At 46.0% G+C, this 22,249-nt stretch overlaps 1 protein-coding gene across 1 annotated transcript in view; it reads left to right on the forward strand.

Moving 5' to 3' along the window:
• MLIP (muscular LMNA interacting protein) overlaps positions 1 to 22,249 on the forward strand; it is a 394,933-nt gene that overhangs the window by 143,799 nt on the left and 228,885 nt on the right. Inside the window, exon 3 of the mRNA XM_056565747.1 lies at positions 10,525 to 10,572. Within this exon, the coding sequence (XP_056421722.1) occupies positions 10,525 to 10,572 (48 nt within the window). The remainder of the gene's footprint in view (positions 1 to 10,524; positions 10,573 to 22,249) is intronic.

The raw sequence follows: 22,249 nt of genomic DNA on the forward strand, positions 1-22,249 counted from the left end.
GGGGGGATAATCACCTCCCCCCCCATCTTAATCTCTTGTGCCATTATTCTTGCCTCCCTCTGATCCTTTTGCGCCATTTTCCCACCTCCATATTTATCCCCTTGTCCCATTATTCCCCCCTCCATCTTAATCCCCTTGCACCATTCCCCCTTCCTCTAATAATAATGGCACAAGGTGATTAAGATGGAGGGGGAAAATGGCAAAAGGGGATCAGAGGGAAGGAGGAAAAATCACACAAGGGGATTAATATGGAGGAGGGGGAATAATGACACAAGGGGATTAATATGGAGGAGTGGGAATAATGACACAAGGGGATTAATATGGAGGGGGGGGGGTTGATAATTCAACTCTCCCTCTGGTCCCCTTTTGCCATTTCCCCCCCTCCATATTAATCCCCTTGTGCCATTATTATCACATATGGGAAAAGGGGATCAGAGGAACTGGGAATGGTGCAAGGGGATTAAGATGGAAGGGGAGAGGGATAATGGCGGGGGGAGTAATAAAGCACAAGGCATTTCATTTTAATGTCTTGTACTTTATTACTCCCCATCCCCCCTCCGCCATTATCCCTCTCCCCCTCCATCTTAATGCCTTGTGCTCCGTCCCATACAGTCCCCCCTCCATCCCATACAGTCCCCCTCCGTCCCATACAGTCCCCCCTCCGTCCCATACAGTCCCCCTCTGTCCCATACAGTCCCCCCTCTGTCCCATACAGTCCCCCCTCCATCCCATACAGTCCCCCCCCTCCGTCCCATACAGTCCCCCCTCCGTCTCATACAGTCCCCCTTCTGTCTCATACAGTCCCCCCTCCGTCTCATACAGTCCCCCCTCCATCCCATACAGTCCCCCCTCCGTCCCCTTGTGCAGGACGGTAACTCTGCGCAACGTCAGGGGAGGCCATACGTCACCCCGGCAACCACGCAGCTCACTTACAGTAGCCGGGGCGGCAGCTCGAGCTGCGCTACTATACAGTGAGCTGCCGTGGCTATGCGCTGACAAATACTGGCCAATGCATTGCCGGTATTTGTCAGCGCTTCCACTTACCCCCTGACAGCCCCTGGCGTACCCCAAGGGGTACGCGTACCCCAGATTGAGAACCCAGGATATATATATTTATATATATATATATATATCTCCAAGAAACAAAGGCGGCTGCAGCACAACATGCAACATTTCATACCCATGCAGCCTGAAAAAGGGCTGCATGCCTGAAAAAGGTTGCCTTGGCAGCTGAAACATTGCATATTGTATTTGAAAATGGAATATATATATATATAGGCTATAGAGGGGTCCAGGTGGGGCTGTTCTGTGTTAGATTGTGACTGAAGGACCTTTGATGATAACATAGTAGGTGTGGTTGAGGTGTGATTAGATTGTGGCTTAATCCCTTAACTCCTTATGAACCAAGCCCATTTTAACCTTAAAGAGGTATTGTCATTGTTAAAAACTTTTTATATATTGCAGGACTCATTGTAATATGACATTTCACCATATACACCTGTTAAAAAAATTTAAAATTTTCACCGGAAATTCAAGCTCAAAATAGCCACCACTAGGGGTCGCCTGTCTTATAGGCAGACAGACTAGTCTAGATTTTACAGCATACTGGATACTGGCCGTAAAGCATACCGGTATCCAGTATAGAAGATTTTTTATTGTATAATATTGTATAAAGTTGTGCATGTACTGCTATAGAGCAGTGATCTACAACCTGTGGCTCTGCCGAACTGTGACTCCTAGCATATTCTGACAACCAACAGCTGTACTATAGCAGTACATGCACTTTATTGTGTTACTGCCTCTTTGCTGGTAGTTGTCATTGCCTGCTGGGAGTTCTACTGCTGCACCAGCTAAAGAGCCACAGGTTGCAGATCACTGATATATACCACAATCTGCTAGGAGTTGAAGTTTTGTGTCAATTTCGGTTATTGGCCAAGCACTTCCTAAATTCTTGGTTCCTGCCCAACATTTTCATTTTGGTGCACCACTAAATACGATTATACAAAAAAACTATGAAAGCGGGCGGGGAAAGTAATTTTGGGCCTTGGTTTTCTGCCAGGCACATTCGGTGCACCTCTAATATATACAGTGGGGTGACTTCTGGCTCACCACCTTATTGGACCCTCGCTATCGCCACAAAATTGGTGCCGTTTTTACACCCACTCAGAGGGAGGACAAACTGACCTACTACAGAGACATCCTATGTAGTCAGTTGGCCGATGCCGATCGGCACCATCGTCCATCCTCTCGCAGGTCTGAATCGGTCTGCGCTCCCCTTCCACTGCCATGGCTGCTGGGAGGTGTGGGGTGGCAGGAGCAGTACCAGCTCCATCAGCAGCAGCCTGAGTCTTCAGTCGCTGATGAGTACCTTTCTTCACCCGCAGAGTGAAGCAACTCATCAGCAGTAAGTAGACCTGGAGCAGGACCTGCACCAGCAGGTGGTGGCATACCTTGACATGCCCATGCCAACATACCTTGAAGATCCGCTGTACTTCTGGGCAGCCAAACTTGATTTGTGGCCACAACTAGAAGAGTTTGCCCTGGAAAATCTGTCCTGCCCGGCCACTAGTGTGCCATCAGAGTGGGTGTTTAGTGCGGCCGGGGCCATAGTCGCCCCAAGGAGAACTCGTCTGCCCACGAAAAATGTGGAGAGACTGACCTTTCTGAAGATGAATCAGGCATGGATCAGCCAGGATTTCCACCCACCAATGCCTGATGCATCAGAATAGATTGACCATGGTGCCACACCAACAGTTCACAAATATGGATAGTGCCAAACAGATTTAAGGCACTGCTCCCCAGTTACAAATATTCCTCCGCATCAGACCTTTTTTCACCCACCTTCATCATCGGGTACTGGTATTGCCACCCACCCCACCACTCTATCACCGGGTCTCTTTCAGGACTCCTGATGTTACTGCTCCCACTTCTAGGCTGTCTCATTCAGCCACAATATCATTTCCTCATGCTTCTGCCAACTCCAGGCTGTGCCATGCATCCACTATATTGTCTCCTAATGTTTCACCAACTCCAGGCTGTGCCATTCAGCCCCTATATGGTCTCATCATGCTTCAGCCATCTCCAGGCTGTGCCATTCAGACACTATATGGTATCCTCATGCTGCCACAAACTCCAGGCTGTGCCATTCAGCCACTATATGTTGTACTCATGCTGCCGCCAACTCCAAGCTGTGCCATTAAGCCACTATATGGTCTCCTCATGCATCAGCCACCTCCAGGCTAAGCTATTCAGCCACTATATGGTCTCCTCATGCTTCACCAACTCCAGGTTGTGCCACTCAGCCACTATATGGTTTCCTCATGCTTCAGCCACATCAATGCTGTGCCATTCAGACACTATGGGGGACATTTACTAATCTAGTCTATTCTGGGTATGCTTATAGACCAGCGTATGTGGTAGTCTCCTTTCTATTGTGCTCCTAATTCATCAAAGGTCTCACAGCACTTGATAAATTCTGTGCTCAGACTTCAGGGTCTACAGCTTAAACTGCATTTAGACCTGCTCCAACATGGTCTGACATTTCAGCGTATTTTGGGCAGATGCGACTTGTCGCACAAAAGTCGCACTTGATAAATTCAGCACCAATGCATTTCCCAATGCATTTCCGTCTAAAATAGAATTGCATGCATCATGTTCTAAAAATCCTCTACAACAAAAGTCGCAGAAAAGTCGCACATATTTAGACTGTGACTTTCTGTGCGACAAATTTAGACAGGAAAAACCAGTCTAAATCCTTTGATAAATCTCCCCCTATATGTTCTACTCATGCTTCAGCCAACTCCAGGTTGTTTCATTCAGCCACTATAAGGTGTCCTCATGCTTCAGCCAACTTCAGGCTGTGCCATTCAGCCACTATATGGTCTCCTCATGCTTCAGCCACCTCCAGGCTGGGCTGTGCTATTGAGCCACTATATGGTCTCCTCATGTTTCAGCCACCTCCAGGCTGTGCCATTCAGACACTATATGATCTCCTCATGCTGCCACAAACTCCAGGCGGTCATTCAGTCACTATATGGTCTCTTCATACTGATGCCACCTCCAGGCTCTGTCATTGTGCCGCCATGTGACTCCTTGTTAAGTTTGATCCTTTGTAACCACATGTCGGGGCCCGGGACATTAAAACTTGGGAGTGTTATCTTAAATTTCAATTTCAAAATCTTTAATTTCAATTTTAAAAAATTGATCTCATCTTTTCAAGACTGTGGCCCTATGGTCGTCAACGTCATATAGTAGCTGTGGAATTACCACAAGAATCCAATGAAACAGGTTGGAGCGATCACAATGAACCATTACTGATTAAATGAAACATTTGCAGTTCCACAAAAGATTAAGTCAGTGGGGGGGCGGGGGCGGTGAGAGGCACCGGCTGGAACAGGTGGTAGTTCACCTCTCTGTGAACCGCCAGCTCGATGCTCACCAGAATGGGTACTCAAAAATTGTAAATAAATTCAAATTAAATAAAATAAAGAATACATAAAAAATCTATTTACTCTCTTCGATTTTGATGCCATATGGTCTCCCTGCTGCCATATTCAGACGCTCTGCTGCAGTAATTCTAATAGCGATGCCTGTAATCTGCATGTCATACTGAATAACAGTATTAGTTCACTAACACAGTACACTCCCTATGCATGTTAGAACAAAGTAAACTGTTCTACACCCCTATTGAGGCTCACTGTAGGCCAGAAATAGTCGTTTTTAATACAGATTCACCGCAAATATATTTGGACCGAACCAAATTTTTACGGAAAATTCGAGAAATGGGCCGAATCAGATTTTTCAAAAATTCGCTCATCTCTAGTCACCACCTGCAGAACCAGTGGCGTTGCTAGGGTTGGTGTCACCCGGTGCGGTAGAAAATGGTGTCACCCCCATACCTCCCCCTTCCCCCAGTAAGTATAAAAATCAGATATACCAGTTGCCACAGAATAGGAAAGTGTTAAAGAAGTTTTCACTATTTAAATATACAGCTCCCAGAATTACTTAAAGGGGTACTCCACTGGAAAACATTTTCTTTTATATCAACTGGTGCCAGAAAGTTAAACAGATTTTTAAATTACTTCTATTTAAAATCTTAATCCTTACAGTACTTATATGCTGGTGTATGCTCCACAGGAAGTTGTGTAGTTCTTTCCAGTCTGACCACAGTGCTATTTGCTGACACCTCTGTCAATGTCAGGAACTGTCCAGAGCAGGATAGGTTTGCTATGGGGATTTGCTCCTACTATGGACAGTTCTTGACATGGACAGAGGTGTCAGCACAGAGCACTGTGGTCAGACAGAAAATAAATTAAAAAGAAAATAACTTCCTGTGAATCGCTTATAGAGCAGCTAATAAGTACTGGAAGGATTAAGATTTTTAAATAGAAGTAATTTACAAATCTGTTTAACTTTGTAGCACCAGTTGATTAAAAAAAATGTTTTCCAGTAGAGTACACCTTTGAGCAGTGGTGAGGTTATGCTGGGAGTTGTAGTTTCACTCACCATAACTGTAGAACTTACAAGTGACTTCAGCTCTGATAGGACATAGAGAGGAGAATGTACAATGATATCAGTGACTACAGGTGTCTTCTCTATAGTCTTCCCTTATCTAATTCAGATGGTACATACTGCCAGGACTTGTTCCAGCTAAAACTTCTCTCTGCAGAATGTGACATCACGACGTCTCCTCACTATGTCAGCGCATTCTCATCCTCTATGAGAACAAGTATTATTATAAACCTGCCAGACACTGTATCCTCTAAATATAATACTACTATACACTATACTCTGATTATAAACCTTCCATACACCGTACCCACTGAATATAATACTACCACACACTGTACATTCTGAATATAATACCAACACATACTGTACCCTCTGAATATAAATCTGACTCATACTGTACCCCTGAATATAATACCGCCACACACTGTACCCTCTGAATATAATACTACCACCCACTGCGCCCTCTGAATATAATACTTAGAGATGAGCGAACTTACAGTAAATTTGATTCGTCACAAACTTCTCGGCTCGGCAGTTGATGACTTATCCTGCATAAATTAGTTCAGCTTTCAGGTGCTCCGGTGGGCTGGAAAAGGGGGAAACAGTCCTAGGAGACTCTTTCCTAGGACTGTATCCACCTTTTCCAGCCCACCGGAGCACCTGAAGGCTGAACTAATTTACGCAGGATAAGTCATCAACTGCCGAGCCGAGAAGTTCGTGACAAATCGAATTTACTGTAAGTTCGCTCATCTCTAATAATACTACCACAAACTGCACCCTCTGAATATAACGTTGCCATACAGTGCACCCTCTGAATATAATACCACAACCGCAGTAACACCCCTCAACATACGTTAGCTGATGCTATTACAACAGGAGGGGGGTATTGGTGGTGTTGCTAGTGGATGATGGGGGTGCTACTACTGGGGGGTGTTGCTGGAGGATGATGAGGGTGCTACTGGCCATCCCCCCTGGCAGTATCACCCCCATGATCCATTGGAAGGATCATCTTCCTGGCAGGAGCACCCCCATCATCCACCATCAGGATCTGCTGATGGAGGTGCTACTGCTGGGGGGGAGGGGGGTGTTGCTGGTGGATGATGAGGGTGCTACTGCCAGGGGGGGAGCATTAGGTAGGCAGCAGTTCCCCCACATTAGGTAGGCAGCAGTTCCCCCCACATTAGGCAGCATAGATTCCCCACATTTGGTACCAGTTCCCCCACATTAGGTAGGTACCAGTTACCCCACATTAGGTAGCAATTTCCCCACATTAGGTAGCACAGATTCCCCACATTAGGTAGCAGTTTCCCCATATTAGGTAGCATAGATTCCCCACATTCGGTAGCACAGATTCCCCACATAAGGTAGCATAGATTCCCCACCTTTGGTAGGACAGATTCCCCACATTAGGTAGCATAGACTCCCCACATTAGGTAGCATAGACTCCGCACATTTGGTAGTAGTTTCACCACATTAGGCCGCAAGTTCCCTTGCAGGTTCCCCACAATAGGTCAAAGTCTCCCCACATTAGATCGCTGATTCAACCCCCCCCCCACCCCCCACACACACAAAAAAAAACCACATACAACACAGAGAGACACACACACAAACACACACACAGTCAGAGAGACACACACTCACAGACAGACACACACACAGAGTCACACACACAGTCGCACAAACACACACACAGAGTCATAGTCACACACACACAGTCACACACACACAGATTTACACAGTCACATACACACACAGTCACACACACACAGTCACATACATACACACACACACACACACACACAGAGTCACACACAGACAGAGATAGAGACAGACACACACACTCACCCAACCATTGCAACGATCCTTCTCATCTTTCCATCCTGCGAGTGACGTAACTGACGTCCTCCTGCGCGGCCATGCGGTGTGACGTCAGGCCGGTGCAGACGTGGGAGCGGAGGCCGGGCACAGTGTCGGTGAAGGCGAGGGGGGGTGATGACGGACAGGCACACAGTGCACAGCGCAGGTGAAGGCAGGGGGGGGGGCGTGCTGACGGACGGGAGGCCGGTCGGGCACAGATGGGGGGTGTCGGTGTAGCTGGGGAGGGGGGAGGTGTGCAGCGGAGCGTCTTGGTGTCACCCCATTAGGTTGGTGTCACCCGGGTCGCAACGCCACTGTGCAGAACCACTTCTTTATTGGGGGTGTCTTGCTAATTGCCTATATTTTCCACCTGTTGTCTCTTCCATTTGCACAACAGAATCTGAAATTGATTGTCAATCAGTGTTGCTTCCTGAGTAGACAGTGTGATTTCACAGAAGTGTGATTGACTTGGAGTTACATTGCGTTGTTTAAGTGTTCCATTTATTTTTTTGAGCAGTGTACTTAATGGTGAACAGTAAATAACAGTATCCCCCTAAGGCACAGGGTAGAATGATCCCCAAGGACAGTAGAAAAAGCGGCCCTGTGGGCCAACATTACCTGAAACTATCAAAGAGTGGCATATACCCCATAATAGGAAGACAAGAAGAGACAGTCACAGAGATGATGCTCAATCTGGAGATGATGATCGGCTGCTTCTACTCCTGCTACGTCCCCCCGCTGATTTGTGGCATTTCCTGGAGTCACCTGGAGATCTTGTGCAGCTGATCTTGCGTCTGGATGAATAATGAGATGGACCACCCCGGTCTCTGGGAGATGGGGAGTGATGAGAGGGAGAGTGGGCGGTGAGGGCAGGTTCCCTCAAGAGCTCCGGCAGAGCAGCCTCTGCCGTGGCTGGAGTTTGGTAAGAAGAAAAGGAGCCATCTGATCTGGATAGCCGGATACTGGAGTTGAAAGCGGCATTTGGGTTTGAACAGTTCGGAGCAGATTTTACTATAGGCCCTCTGGCGTTTGGCGACCTCTGCAGGAAAGTCCTCAAAAAGCAATATTTTCTTGTTGCGGAAAGTGATTGGGGATGATTTGCTGGGGGCACGAATTCTCGCCCTGCCGAGCCTGGAAGGGGCCTGACTGAGGCCGTCCTACTCGATGTGCTCTCTCCACTCTACATTTATGCGAAAGCCCTAGAGCTTTGGGTAAATCACTTTAGAAGAAGTCCTGCAGATGCGAAGGAGGGAGAGATTCACTAATCCCCACTATACGTAAATTGTTATGGTGCAATCTGTTTTCCAGATCTTCCAGTTTTTCACTGACATAGCATAGATCCATTTCAGTTTGGCGAAGTCTAGTACTAAGACCACTATTTTCATCTTCCAGCACGATGCTCTGTTCAGCTTCATCCAGACAACCCGATCAAGCACCCAAATCTGCTTGCAGTTGTGTTAACGTCGAGCACATGGTGTTTTCAAGGGTGGTCTATATAGTAGGAGTAATCAACTTTACTAGGGATGCCGCTAAGGTCTGAAGATCCGTGGGGTAAGCAAAGGAGGCCTCTGAGGCACACACCAAGGGAGGGAGCTGAAGTGGTACAGGTGGTGTCTGGGCACCTTTCTCAGGGTGAACAATGGCTGTCTGCTAAAGACATCCATAGCAACAGAATGGAGCTCTGCCCCTTTAGAGGACACTGAATTAGAAGCTGGGACTGGTTGGGGTGTAGGTACAGTGGGGGGCACCACAGCTGGGGGGCCTGCGCATTGGGACCCTTTGTTTAGGTAGCCAATATGAACTGGGTCAGGGTATGCAGATGAAAGCCACTTGCAGCTGTGAGATTATGGAGAAAAGTCCCTGGGTGCTCTCAGCAGCTCTGGGGTGGTATTTCAGCCTGTACAGTGCTGTACTGGGGCAATGATGGAGGCAGCTGTAGAGGGCGGCTGCCTAATGGAGGGCGGTCTGCCGCTTCCTCTGTCTTTATCCACTCTGTGTACCTTGAGAGTGCAGGCGGCGTGAGATCTGTTGCAGCTGCCTCTGTGTCCCGTAGTCCTGAAGAAGACAGCAGCCCTGTCAGTGAGACAGGCATGGCCGCCGAAGCTCCGCGACTCCTGGGTGCAGGCAGTGTGGAAGCTGCGGACCCCCCCCCCCCCCCCCCCGTGTTTCCCGAGAGCTCTGGAACCCCTGAAGGGTAGTCGAGCGGAGAAGGATCCCTTCTGGCTATCAGTGCGGTGTGGGTACGAGGTCCGGAGTGCAGAAGCTCCAGCCCTGCGCTCCTCACATGTCCGGCGCCGGAACAGGAATTCCCTGCACTCTTTGTTTTTATAGCTTATTATCTGTATATGTACAGATCGTAGTACAAATTGTGTATAACAATTATTGGTTGTTGCTATAGTAATTGTGAGATGAATTACAATCAGCGCCATATATGATAATATTAGAGTGTTCTAGAAATCATTATGTAGAAAGATCCTGGCAGATTGGTTTTGACTGCATTATTAAAATGAAGAGTGGTGTTATAAAAGTAGAAGACATGTTCCGTCTTACTGAACACTTGTCTCCCAGTAGTGACATTTCCAGCATCATAAATCCTGGCAGAAAACACTATTGTGACCTCCAGAAAGCATGAAATATTTATAGAGAGGGATAAGATTAGTGCAATGGTCCTTGTAGAATGTTCGGGGCAATGTTGGACATGGATTTCTTACATACCCCATTCTATGTTTTATGTATGTTTGAATTCTCCAGTGAGAACCACAAATAATAATTAAGTTGTGTATTATCAAGACCACTTGTATTATCAAGGCCATAGTACATATGAGAAGATGACACATTTTTGAAGAAGGTCAATCTACCATTGTGCAGTATATCCAGATCTATTCAAATCAAATTATTAGACAAGTGACTTATAGAACATGTAAAACTAATCCTAAAGATTAAAAGGTCGGCTGTATCAGAATGTAACTATTGTCTATTAATAACATGAATGTAAGTTTTCTTATGGAAATAAGTAGGAGTATTATTCAACAATAGATCCTTCATGTTTAGTAATCATCTCTGAGTTCTTTTCCTCTCCTATTCTCCCAGTAAAATGAAATGAAACATAGATATTAAATGAATAAATTAATGATGTGACTCTTTTGTTTATCACAGGATACATTTTATCCTCATAAAGGACATTTCCGAGAGATGGAAGCTTCGGTAAGTAACTTTTTGTGTGTTATAAACAGTTTACAATCTTAAATGGGTACTGTAAGATTCAAAAACTTTTTATATGTTGTACATATTGGCAAAACATTAACCTTCCTAATATACTTCATAACATTTACAATCATTCCATTTACTACGTTACAATCCAGTAACTGAGGGGGGGCTAGTACTCCTCTGTGCTCTCTCCGGTCTGATAGGACTCCTCTGTGCTCTCTCCTGTCTGATAGGACTCCTCTGTGCTCTCTCCTGATAGGACTCCTCTGTGCTCTCTCCTATCTGATAGGACTCCTCTGTGCTCTCTCCTGTCTGATAGGACTCTTCTGTGCTCTCTTCTGTCTGATAGGACTCCTCTGTGCTCTCTCCTGTCTGATAGGACTCCTCTTTGCTCTCTCCTGTCTGATAGGGCTCCTCTGTGCTCTCTCCTGTCTGATAGGGCTCCTCTGTGCTCTCTCCTGTCTGATAGCACTCCTCTGTGCTCTCTCCTGTCTGATAAGGCTCCTCTGTGCTCTCTCCTGTCTGATAAGACTCCTCTGTGCTCTCTCCTGTCTGATAGGACTCCTCTGTGTTCTCTCCTGTCTGATAGCACTCCTCTGTGCTGTCTCCTGTCTGATAGGACTCATCTGTGCTCTCTCCTGTCCTATCAGACACAGAGGAGTCCAATTAGACAGGAGAGAGCACAGAGAAGTGCCAGCCCACCCTAACTTACTGGACTTTGTCCATGCTAGTGCTTCAGCTTGGACAAAGCCATGATTTTATAAGCCATGATTTCTATGAAATGGAAATAAAATGTTCTTTGAAGTATATTAGAAAGGTTGATGTTTTGCCAAGATGTACAACATATTAAAAGGTTTTGTATCTGACAGTGCCCATTTAAAAGAAATTTTCAGTGAAAACACAACTTTTTATTTATGCAACCCCCACCTGAATGTCTGTCAAAGAGTAACTGTCACCAAACTAAACGTTTAATATATTGTTGCTTATGTAATTATAAGACACTTTGCTATTTACTTGCTGTTAACATTCTCAACCTTTAGATGTGTGGTAGCCCTTGAGGGGTGTATGGTAGTTGGGGTGTTGTTTCGGTAGATGAGGGGTTAATGTTAACCCTATAGTTAGTGACGCCAGGCTGAGGGCTAGTGTGCTGAGGTAATTCTCCGGCCTATCGCCGCCCTTCCCAGTAACGATAGATGCATACATAAAATGACTGAAGGTCCACAAGATAGTTGAACTTGAACTTGGATAACTTTACTTAAATGTTTGCGGTACATCCAATAAGCAGTAACAGTCTCAGGAATACAGTCTCTATATAGTTCAATGACTGACAGTTGTTGCGGACCTTGACTTCTGATACAAGTCTCTGAATTTAGGGTAATTTGTGAAGATCCGTCCGAATTTAGGGGATAGATAAGGTCTGGTGATCTTGCAGAGTGCTTAGGGATTGATACACTCACGATTCTGAATAGATCAGCTGTTGCCGCAAGGCTCGGGCCTAACTCACTGATGTCAGCAGCGCAGATCCTTCTCTCACAACAGCCCATGAGGAAAGAGCTGTTGCTTGCTTGGCTGCACAGGAACAAGAGCAATGGCCGCCGCTCCCTTATATGGGCAGGGCCGTTTTGGATTGGTCCCTGTAACTGTCACTCACCGTTACAAGGAGTGATGGGTATCATACGTCACAGGGACCTCCAAAGGTCCTAAAGCAGAAACCATAGAGTTTTCCTGACCACGTGACCCGCAGGTCCTGCCATGCTGTACACAGGTAATTAACTATTTATAGACGTTTATATCATCATATTTACATGCATCCTAAATAAACTATTAGCTCAATAACTATCTAGATGAGAGGTGACCAGGGGTGAACTAGACAATGGGGACCCCGACGTCCTAGGGACTCTGGCTAAGGGGACCCACATGCAGGTACCGGATAGGATATGGTACCGGGACACCACAAACCCCCTTACTTAAGAGAAGTCGACCTCGACGCCTGTCCCCTAAGACAGAGGGACTAGGACTAGGACAGGATGATCCATAAATTTGCTATGCATCCTAAGTAAACATTGAACACATTTACATTCTCTGATACTCTTACTAGTGTCTGGACTAGACAATAGGAATCTATCTAGACATTGATGCTATCTAGACATAAATGCTATCTAGACATTAACGAAGCTATCTATCCTTTAGTTTCTAGCTTCTTAGACATTTTTCATTAAGCTTACTGTAACGCTGAGCGCTCCGTCCTCTGCTCCTGGACCGGAGCGCTCACTGCATTTGTCACGCTGAGTGCCCCAGTCAGACTCTCTGACCGGGGACACTCCGCTTCTGTCACCGGCAGGGACGCGGTCCGCGCTGCGGGCTGTCCCCGCGCGCAGCCCGCATCCCATCCTTACTTAACGACACCCGCTTCGGCTCTCTCCTCTGGTTCCCGGCGCGCACGACCCTGCACTTTAGGGCGCGTGCGCCGGCTGTGTAAAATTTAAAGGGCCAGTGCACCATTGATTGGTGCCTGGCCCAATCCAATGTCCTCTGCTCCTATAAATGTACCCTGCCCCTTCCTGCCCTTGCCGGATCTTTGTGTTGCCTTAGTGCCCAAGAGAAAGCGTTTATTGTGTATTCCTTGCCTGTTGCTGAACCCGTTGCTAACGACTACCGCCTCCGAACCTGTGCTGCCTGCCCTGACCTTTTGCTACGTCTGACTACGCCTCTGCCTGTCCCTTCTGTGCTTCGCCTGTCTCAGCAGTCAGTGAGGTTGAGCCGCTACCGGAGGACACGACCTGGTAGTTACCACCGCAGCAAGACCATCCCGCTTTGGGCGGGCTCTGGTAAATACCAGTAACTACTTAGAACCGATCCTCCGGTACGGCCCACGCCAATCCCTCACGACACAGAGGATCCACTACCATTACCGCTTCCTGCTGCTACCAGTCCGGATCCTTACACTTACTATACATTCTAAGCTTACTAGACAATTAGGCAGCTATCTGACATGTAGTTTCTAGCTCCTAAGACATTTTAGTAGCTCCCTACACATTCTTGGAGGCTAAACTGAACATTAGTATAACTCTCTATACATGAGACTATCTAGACATTAGTTCAGCTCTATATACCTTTAGCGTCAAGCAGACTAGACAATTTTATTACCTCACACAGTTTATCTTTTTGCCAACAATAAGTTATCTATAAGTACACATAAGGTTATACTGGCTAGCCGGAAGCTAGGTCACAGTAAGGGTGGCTGCTAGGGTTTATCGGCTACACGCTACTTACCCCTAGAGCACTTTCAAAACAACCTAACTAGGTTATTCTTAGAATTACGTGTTCAATTCTGTATTAGCAAGAGCACCTACTGGCCAGGCAGAGCATCTCACACACGCAATGAAAGAGAAAAAGAAGTGTACCTAACAGTGGCAGGAATTGGATATCAATATACTACAATTCCTAAGTGTTTTCTTAAGTGAGATATTTATTTTGGTGTATGTACTAGAGAAACTTGAGGTAGTACATCTAAGTTAGTAATCCAGGGTACTATGTGTGCAAGTACTATTTTAAGGGGCAATGTTCCTTATTGTTTTTTATTGAGACAGGTGCTAGCGATGGGCGACAGCAATAATACTACCCTCGGAGGAGCCGAGGTGTCCCCTGTTGAGTTACGTACTAAACACCTTTAGCATTCTATACATTTATATGTACAAGAATTATTTATGTTTTTAGCGTGGAGTGTACACGTGCAGTACGTCAATATTTTCTGTGTACAGCTCTAACTTACTTTTTATGTACATAGGCATTAGACTATTTTTCTATGTACAAACCTTTACTTATTTTTTATGTACACAGACAAGAGGATACCTTCCTGTGTACAAGAATTATATACATATTTACTATACAGACTCACACAATTATCAACACTCTCTTAAGAGGACGTTCTTCTTCACTCTTCTAGTGCCTCTATGGGTTCCTCTGTATCTGCCAACAACAGGGGCAGGTGTAGAATTGACATAGCTTTGCCACACCACATTGGTGAGGATGGAGTGGTGGATGGCAGCATTAGCAGGGGACACAGGCTTTCTAGCTGGGATCAAAGTGGGGCAATAGGGCTAGAGCACCATCTCCAAACTAGGATGGACCCATGACTCTTTTGTTGGTACCCCAGGAACAGGCAAACTCTCATGGCTCTGAGAGGGCCTAGGTACATATGTTGGTACCCCAGGGTCAGACAAACTCTCATTGCTCCGAAAGGGTCTAGGTACTGACTTGGGTGGCCGCAACTTTGGCCTACTTTCTTCACCCTGTGCAGAACTTGACTCTCGACGATGTGTAGAAGATGAAGAACTTGACTCTTTGCTGTACATAGAAGATGATGAACTTGACTGTTGAGGCTCCTCCTCCTTGGGTATGCTGGGGGAGGCTTTAGGAGCAGACCTTTTCGGCCTTAAGTTGAAGGGATCGGACTCCCAATCCGTTGACGGAAAATACTTGAAGGGAAGCTGTGTTGGGGCTGTTGGTCTGGTGATCGCTGCAGCCCATTCTCCACGAAGGCTCTGGACGGGGGTGTACTCCACAATTTCACCCACCTCCAAGGTGTAGAACTTCTTATGGAGATATGGCCTTTGCACTGCTCGCCGGTTTACGGGGATGGTCTGCCCAGTGTGGCAGTCAAGGAGTGTCCCATAACCTCTGACCTTGTCAAACTTGGCCACAGTTGCTCTTCTCCTTTCCAATGGCTCCTCCCCTTATCGGGGGTGATCCTATTTGCGTATGTACAATTCCTCCATTTCTTTGGTATTTTCTTGATACCGCACTTTTTCTTCATAAGGCAAATGCACATGCTTGGGGGCATAGAGTTCTTTGTGTCGGGCCTTTAGCTTTTCCATCAATTCGGCCAGCTTGGCTTGTTGACGGGCCCTTTCTCTCTGTGCAGTTGGGATTGGTGGGAGTGACTTCCCAGGCAATGGTTGAAGTACTCTGTGCATGTACTCGATCAGCTCCGGCTCATCTCCGAACACCCATTGCGGCAATTTTGGTGAGCACGGTCGTGCACTTGGCAAGCTTGATCAAGGTATGACTTCAGGGCTGGAGGAGGAAGAATAGGCCGCCTCTGGCGGGGTACTCACAACAGACTCCTCCGACGGGATCTCAGCCCACGAGCCCCAGGTTCTGTGGTGAGGGGACAATCTTTCCGGTGATGTACCTCCAGGTGTCCCTGCGCTCTCCGCTGGAGTTGTCTCTGGCCAATCGTCATCACCATCAGGCAGTGGGGGAAAATTGCAGGCCCCCTCTTCGTCTAATGACAACCGCTGCAGACGGTCAGCAAGTTCTTGGAAAAGTCGGGCTGCGACTGCCACAACTTTCCGCTTTTCCGGCGCCATTTTGCCAACTTTACCACGTGGAACGCTGCTCTCCACCATGTATGTACTCTCCGTTTCTCTGTGCAGACTGAAGAGCTTGCTCTGCGTGGTGTCTTTTATAGTGGGCTTCTCCAAAATGGCGGCCGGCAGGAAGGACACTATCGGTGCAGCCCCGACTTCCGGTCCCTCCAGAAATGACTCCTGTATCTCTGAGTTCCCTTTCGGCTGCGACACAGCAACTTGGTGGCCACGCCCAGGGGCGGGGCGTGGTGCTGGATTTCTTTGCACGCTTTTCCGGCACCGGTGCCGACCGGACCAGAGAATCGCAGCATGAAATCATTGCGCAGTTTACACATTTCAGTTGTAGATAAATCTTCGCCTCCCCCCTTACTTTTCTCGTGGCCCCCTTGTATGGTGCACCACGGACACCGCTCCCGTACACAGCAACACGGTTTACAGCACATGAATAAAGTCTGTTTTCTGGGGGGGAGTACACTTTCACTAGTGGCAACTGTATTAGGCACACACCCGAATCCTGTTCGTGCAACGCCAAAAAGGCTTTGTGGTAGCCCTTGGGGGGTGTATGGTAGTTGGGGTGTTGTTTCAATAGATGAGGGGTTAATGTTAACCCTATAGTTTGTGACGCCAGGCTGAGGGCTAGTGTGCTGAGGTAATTCTCCGGCCTATCGCCGCCCTTCCCAGTAACGATAGGTGCATACATAAAATGACTGAAGGTCCACATAACTTTACTTAAATGCTTGGGGTACATCCAATAAGCAGTAACAGTCTCAGGAATACAGTCTCTATATAGTTCAATGACTGACAGTTGTTGTGGACCTTGACTTCTGATACAAGTCTCTGAATTTAGGGTAATTTGCGAAGATCCGTCCGGATTTAGGGGATAGATAAGGTCCGGTGATCTTGCAGAGTGCTTAGGGATTGATACACTCACGATTCTGAATAGATCAGCCGTTGCCGCAAGGCTCGGGCCTAACTCACTGATGTCAGCAGCGCAGATCCTTCTCTCACAACAGCCCATGAGGAAAGAGCTGTTGCTTGCTTGGCTGCACAGGAACAAGAGCAATGGCCGCCGCTCCCTTATATGGGGCCGTTTTGGATTGGTCTCTGTAACTGTCATTCACCGTTACAAGGAGTGATGGGTAGCATACGTCACAGGGACCTCCAAAGGTCCTAAAGCAGAAACCATAGAGTTTTCCTGACCACGTGACCCGCAGGTCCTGCCACGCTGTACACAGGTAATTAACTATTTATAGACATTTATATCATCATATTTACATGCATCCTAAATAAACTATTAGCTCAATAACTATCTAGATGAGAGGTGACCAGGGGTGAACTAGACAATGGGGACCCCGACGTCCTAGGGACTCTGGCTAAGGGGACCCACACGCAGGTACCGGATAGGATACTGTACCGGGACACCACACATGTTTTTAATTTGATTGAAAAAGCAACCACTAGGTGATTCTGTTCTTTTCCCTACCTCAAGTCAAACAGTTAGTTTGGTCTCCACCCGGCCTGGAAGAAGACCAAACTCAGGAAGTGCATGCGGGGCATGGCGAGGCACAGTTCTAGCAGGCTTCAGTGATGTAGCGCCTGCTGGGGAACGCCCACTTTCTCCTGCTGGGAGCTCACACAATGTGAGCAAGGGGAATGGTATGATACAGAGCTTTTTAATTTAAAGCTCATAAAAAAAAATGTATGGGCAGGAGGGGTGTTAGGAGTAGTTAGGGAATATAATCTGAGTTAGTTTAGAAAATATGGTTTCATGACAGGTACTCTTTAAGCCTTGGACATCTTTTATGTGCATTGTACTCACTTCCTCTGTCTGTTTCTGATCAGACACCATCTTGAATTATAGATGTCATTCTGATTTCTCTTTCTGTGCTATCGATGCCATGTAAAGGTAGCAGCAAATAACAAAATTTCAGTGCTCCCCTGGTCCTCATATTTATTTGACTTCAGTGTCCTGATATTGTGATATTGGTGGAGGTGCATGGAAACCTCACTGACCCATAAGGTAGAAGAATCCCACACTGGCAGATCCAGCACCCCTCTAATAAAAATTTTACTTTGTTGTATCATTATAAAACATGTAGTCAACATATTACATTGCATTACATAGAATAACTCCTTTTAGCACAATGTGTATTAGTACTAATATAATACCTACTGAGGACCCTGTTTATATTATCAAACTGTGTGAGAGAAAAAGTGGAGAGACTTTTCCACAGCAAACAATCACAGCTTAGGTTTCCTGTCTTAACGAGCTCTGGTAAAGTGAAACCTGATTGGTTGTTGTGGGAAAATCACTCCACTTTTTCTCACACGGTTTGATAAATCTGGGCTTTGGTCCATAGATCTTCTCTAATATGCACTAGTCCCCACCTGTCCAGTCTTTCAATGCTTAAAAAGAAAAAGGTGCTGATAGCATTATTGTAATGTCCCACACAATGTATATAGCTAAACCTAAGGCATTTCAATATATCTCGCAAATGTATGTAAAAGGCTCAGATAAAAAAAATAGTTTCTGGTGGTACTTCTTACATAGTCAGACAAATTATCTAACAGACACATTGCTACATAAACAAGATGTGTGTTACAGTTAATACATGAGTTTTCACTATATATTTTTCCTAGCAAGGGTCATGAAGTAGTGGACTTATTCATAAATTGACAAACGTTACAACTTGTCCATTTTGCTTGAGATTGGGCAAGGCAATGGAGAAATAATGTCTCATCCTGGAATAAACTAGATCATTTTTTGACAAATATTTGAAAAATATTTTTATTTCCTCTAAAGCTCTAGGGCATAGAGTGTCAATTCTTATTCCTATGGATAGCTAACATGGTAAAAACATAGTTTTGGCCTTAAGGACCAGAGCGTTTTTTGCTCTGGAATACTTTTAGTTATCATTCTGATTCCGAGATAGTTTTTTCGTGACATATTCTTCTTTAACATAGTAGTACATTTTTGTGGTAACTTGCATCCTTTTTTGGTGAAAAATCCGTAAATTTGATGAAAAATTTGAAAATTTAGCATTTTTCTAACTTTGAAGCTTTCTGCTTGTAAGGAAAATGTATATTACGAATATTTTTTTTTTAATTCACATATACAATATGTCTACTTTATGTTTGCATCATAAAATTGACAAGTTTTTACTTTTGAAAAACACCAGAGGGCTTCAAAGTTCAGCAGCAATTTTCCAATTTTTCACAAAATTTTCAAACTCGATATTTTTCAGGGACCAGTTCAGTTTTGAAATGGATTTGAAGGGTCTTCATATAAGAAATATGACATAAATGACCCCATTATAAAAACTACACCCCCAAAGTTCTCAAAATGACATTCAGTAAGTGTTTTAACCCTTTAGGTGTTTCACAGGAATAGCAGCAAAGTGAAGGAGAAAATTCAAAATCTTCATTTTTTACACTCACATGTTCTTGTAGACCCAATTTTTGAAGTTTTGCAAGTGGTAAAGGAGAAAATTTTTACTTGTATTTGTAGCCCAATTTCTCTTGAGTAAGCACATACGTTATATGTCATTGTCTATGTAAAGTGTTCGGCGGGCGCAGTAGAGGGCTCAGAAGTAAGGAGCGACAAGGGGATTTTGGAGAGTATGTTTTTCTGAAATGGTGCCAGAACAGAAAAAAAAAACCACATGGCATACCATTTTGGAAACTAGACCCCTCGGGGAATGTAACATGGGATAAAGTGAGCCTTAATACCCCACAGGTGTTTCATGACTTTTGCAAATGTAAAAAAATATATATATATATTTTTACCTAAAATGCTTGTTTTCCCAAAAAAAATACATTTTAAAAAGGGTAATAGCAGAAAATACCCCTCAAAATTTGAAGTCCAGTTTCTCCCGATTCAGAAAACACCCCATTTGGAGGTGAAAAGTGCTCTTCTGGCGCACTACAGGTCTCAGAATAGGAATAGTCACATTTGGCTTTTTGGAAGCAAATTTTGCTCTGGGGGCATGCCGTATTTAGGAAGCCCCTATGGTGCCAGGACAGCAAAAAAAAACCCAACATGGCATACCATTTTGGAAACTAGACCCCTCGGGGAATGTAACAAGGGGTTAAGTGAACCTTTATACCCCACAGTTGTTTCACAACTTTTGCATATGTAAAAAACTATTTTTTTTACCTAAAATGCTTGTTTTCCCAAAAATTTTACATTTTTAAAAAGGGTAAAAGCAGAAAATAGCCCCCAAAATTTATAACACAATTTCTCCCGAGTACGGCGATACACCATATGTGACCCTAAACTGTTGCCTTGAAATACGACAGGGCTCCAAAGTGAGAGCGCCATGCGCATTTGAGGCCTAGATTAGGGACTTGCGTAGGGGTGGACATAGGGGTATTCTATGCCAGTGATTCCCAAACAGGGTGCCTCCAGCTGTTGCAAAACTCCCAGCATGCCTGGACAGTCAACAGCTGTCCGACAATACTGGGAGTTGTTGTTTAGCAACAACTGGAGGCTCCGTTTTGGAAACAGTGGCGTACCAGACGTTTTTCATTTTTATTGGGGAGGGGGCATGTGTATATGTAGTGTTTTTTACTTTTTATTTTGTGTTAGTGTAGTGTTTTTAGGGTACAGTCACAAGGGTGGGGGTTCACAGTAGTTTCTCGCTGGCAGTTTGAGCTGCGGCAGAAAATTTGCCGCAGCTCAAACTTGCAGCCGGATACTTACTGTAAACCTCCGCCCATGTGAGTGTACCCTGTACGTTCACATTGGGGGGGGGGGGGGGGGGGGGGACATCCAGCTGTTGCAAAACTACAACTCCCAGCATGCGCTGACAGACTGTACATGCTGAGAGTTTTAGTTTTGCAACAGCTGCAGGCACACTGGTTATGTATCACTGAGTTTGTGACCTAACTCAGTGTTTCACAACCAGTGTGCAAAACTACAACTCCCAGCATGTACAGTCTGTCAGCTCATGCTGGGTGCATGGTGTACGGTGACTGCTGAGAGTTGTAGTTTGCAACAGCTGGAGGCACACCGGTCGTGAAACACTGAGTTAGGTAAAAAAAACTCTGATTTTCACAACCATTGTGCCTTCAGCTGTTGCAAAACTACAACTCTCAGCAGTCACCGACAGCCAATGGGCATGCTGGGAGTTGCAGTTATGCAACCAGCAGATGCACCACTACAACTCCCAGCATGCACTTTAGCTGTTTGTGCAAGCTGGGAGTTGTAGTTATACAACAGCTGAAGGTACACTTTTCCATAGAAAAAATGTGCCTCCAGCTGTTGCAAAACTATAAGTCCCAGCATGCCCATAAGGGAATGCTGGGAGTTGTGGTTGTCTGCCTCCTGCTGTTGCATAACTACAGCTCCCAGCATGCCCTTTTTACATGCTGGGAGCTGTTGCTAAGCAACAGCAGGAGGCTGTCACTCACCTCCTGCTGCTGCTCCGGGACACAGGTCAGTCCCTCGCCGCCGCCGCTCCTGGGGCCCCGATCCCAACATTGACACCGGGGATCGGGGTCCCCAGCTCCCGGGGTCCACGTCCCGCACCCGCTCACGTCCTCCGGAAGAGGGGCGCAGCGGGTTGCGGGAGTGACACCCGCAGCAGGCGCCCTGATTGGTCGGCCGGTAAATCGGCCAATGAATCAGGGCGATCGTGAGGTGGCACCAGTGCCACCTCACCCCTGCAGGCTATGGCTGTTTGGGGCCGTCCCCTGATAGCCCCGATCAGCCAGTAATACCGGGTCACTGGGTCACTGGAGACCCGATTGACCCGGAATCGCCGCAGATCGCTGGACTGAATTGTCCAGCGATCTGCGGCCATCGCCGACATGGGGGGGCATAATGACCCCCCTGGGCGATATGCCGCGATGCCTGCTGAAAGATGGATACGCCCTCGGTCCTTAAAGACTCGGAATGCAGGGTGTATCCATACGCCCTATGTCCTGAAGAGGTTAATGTCCTCTGATCATGCATGCCTTATACATATACAAATATTTGTCTGCATTATACGGACAAATATTTTTCACACTTATTTTCATTTACATATCTTGTCATTACCTGTAAGAAAGTTTGATATTTTCTCAAAAATATACAAGTCTTCAAGTTTATATTTCCTGTTGAGTCTGTATTTTTTGAAAGGGAAGATCAAGGTGATTGTTAGGGTATTGCAACAACCCCCCAGCACCCAACCCTCCCCTCCCCACTCTGTCCATTAACAGATTAGACGCTCTCTAAATAGTACTTTCATTCTGCTGACAGTGACAGCTACAGGACATATACACATGTTGTGGTTGCCTTACATAATTGCCTTAGATAAAGT

The sequence above is a fragment of the Hyla sarda genome, chromosome 3 (assembly GCF_029499605.1).
Source record: "Hyla sarda isolate aHylSar1 chromosome 3, aHylSar1.hap1, whole genome shotgun sequence".
Classification (NCBI taxonomy): Eukaryota; Metazoa; Chordata; class Amphibia; order Anura; family Hylidae; genus Hyla; species Hyla sarda.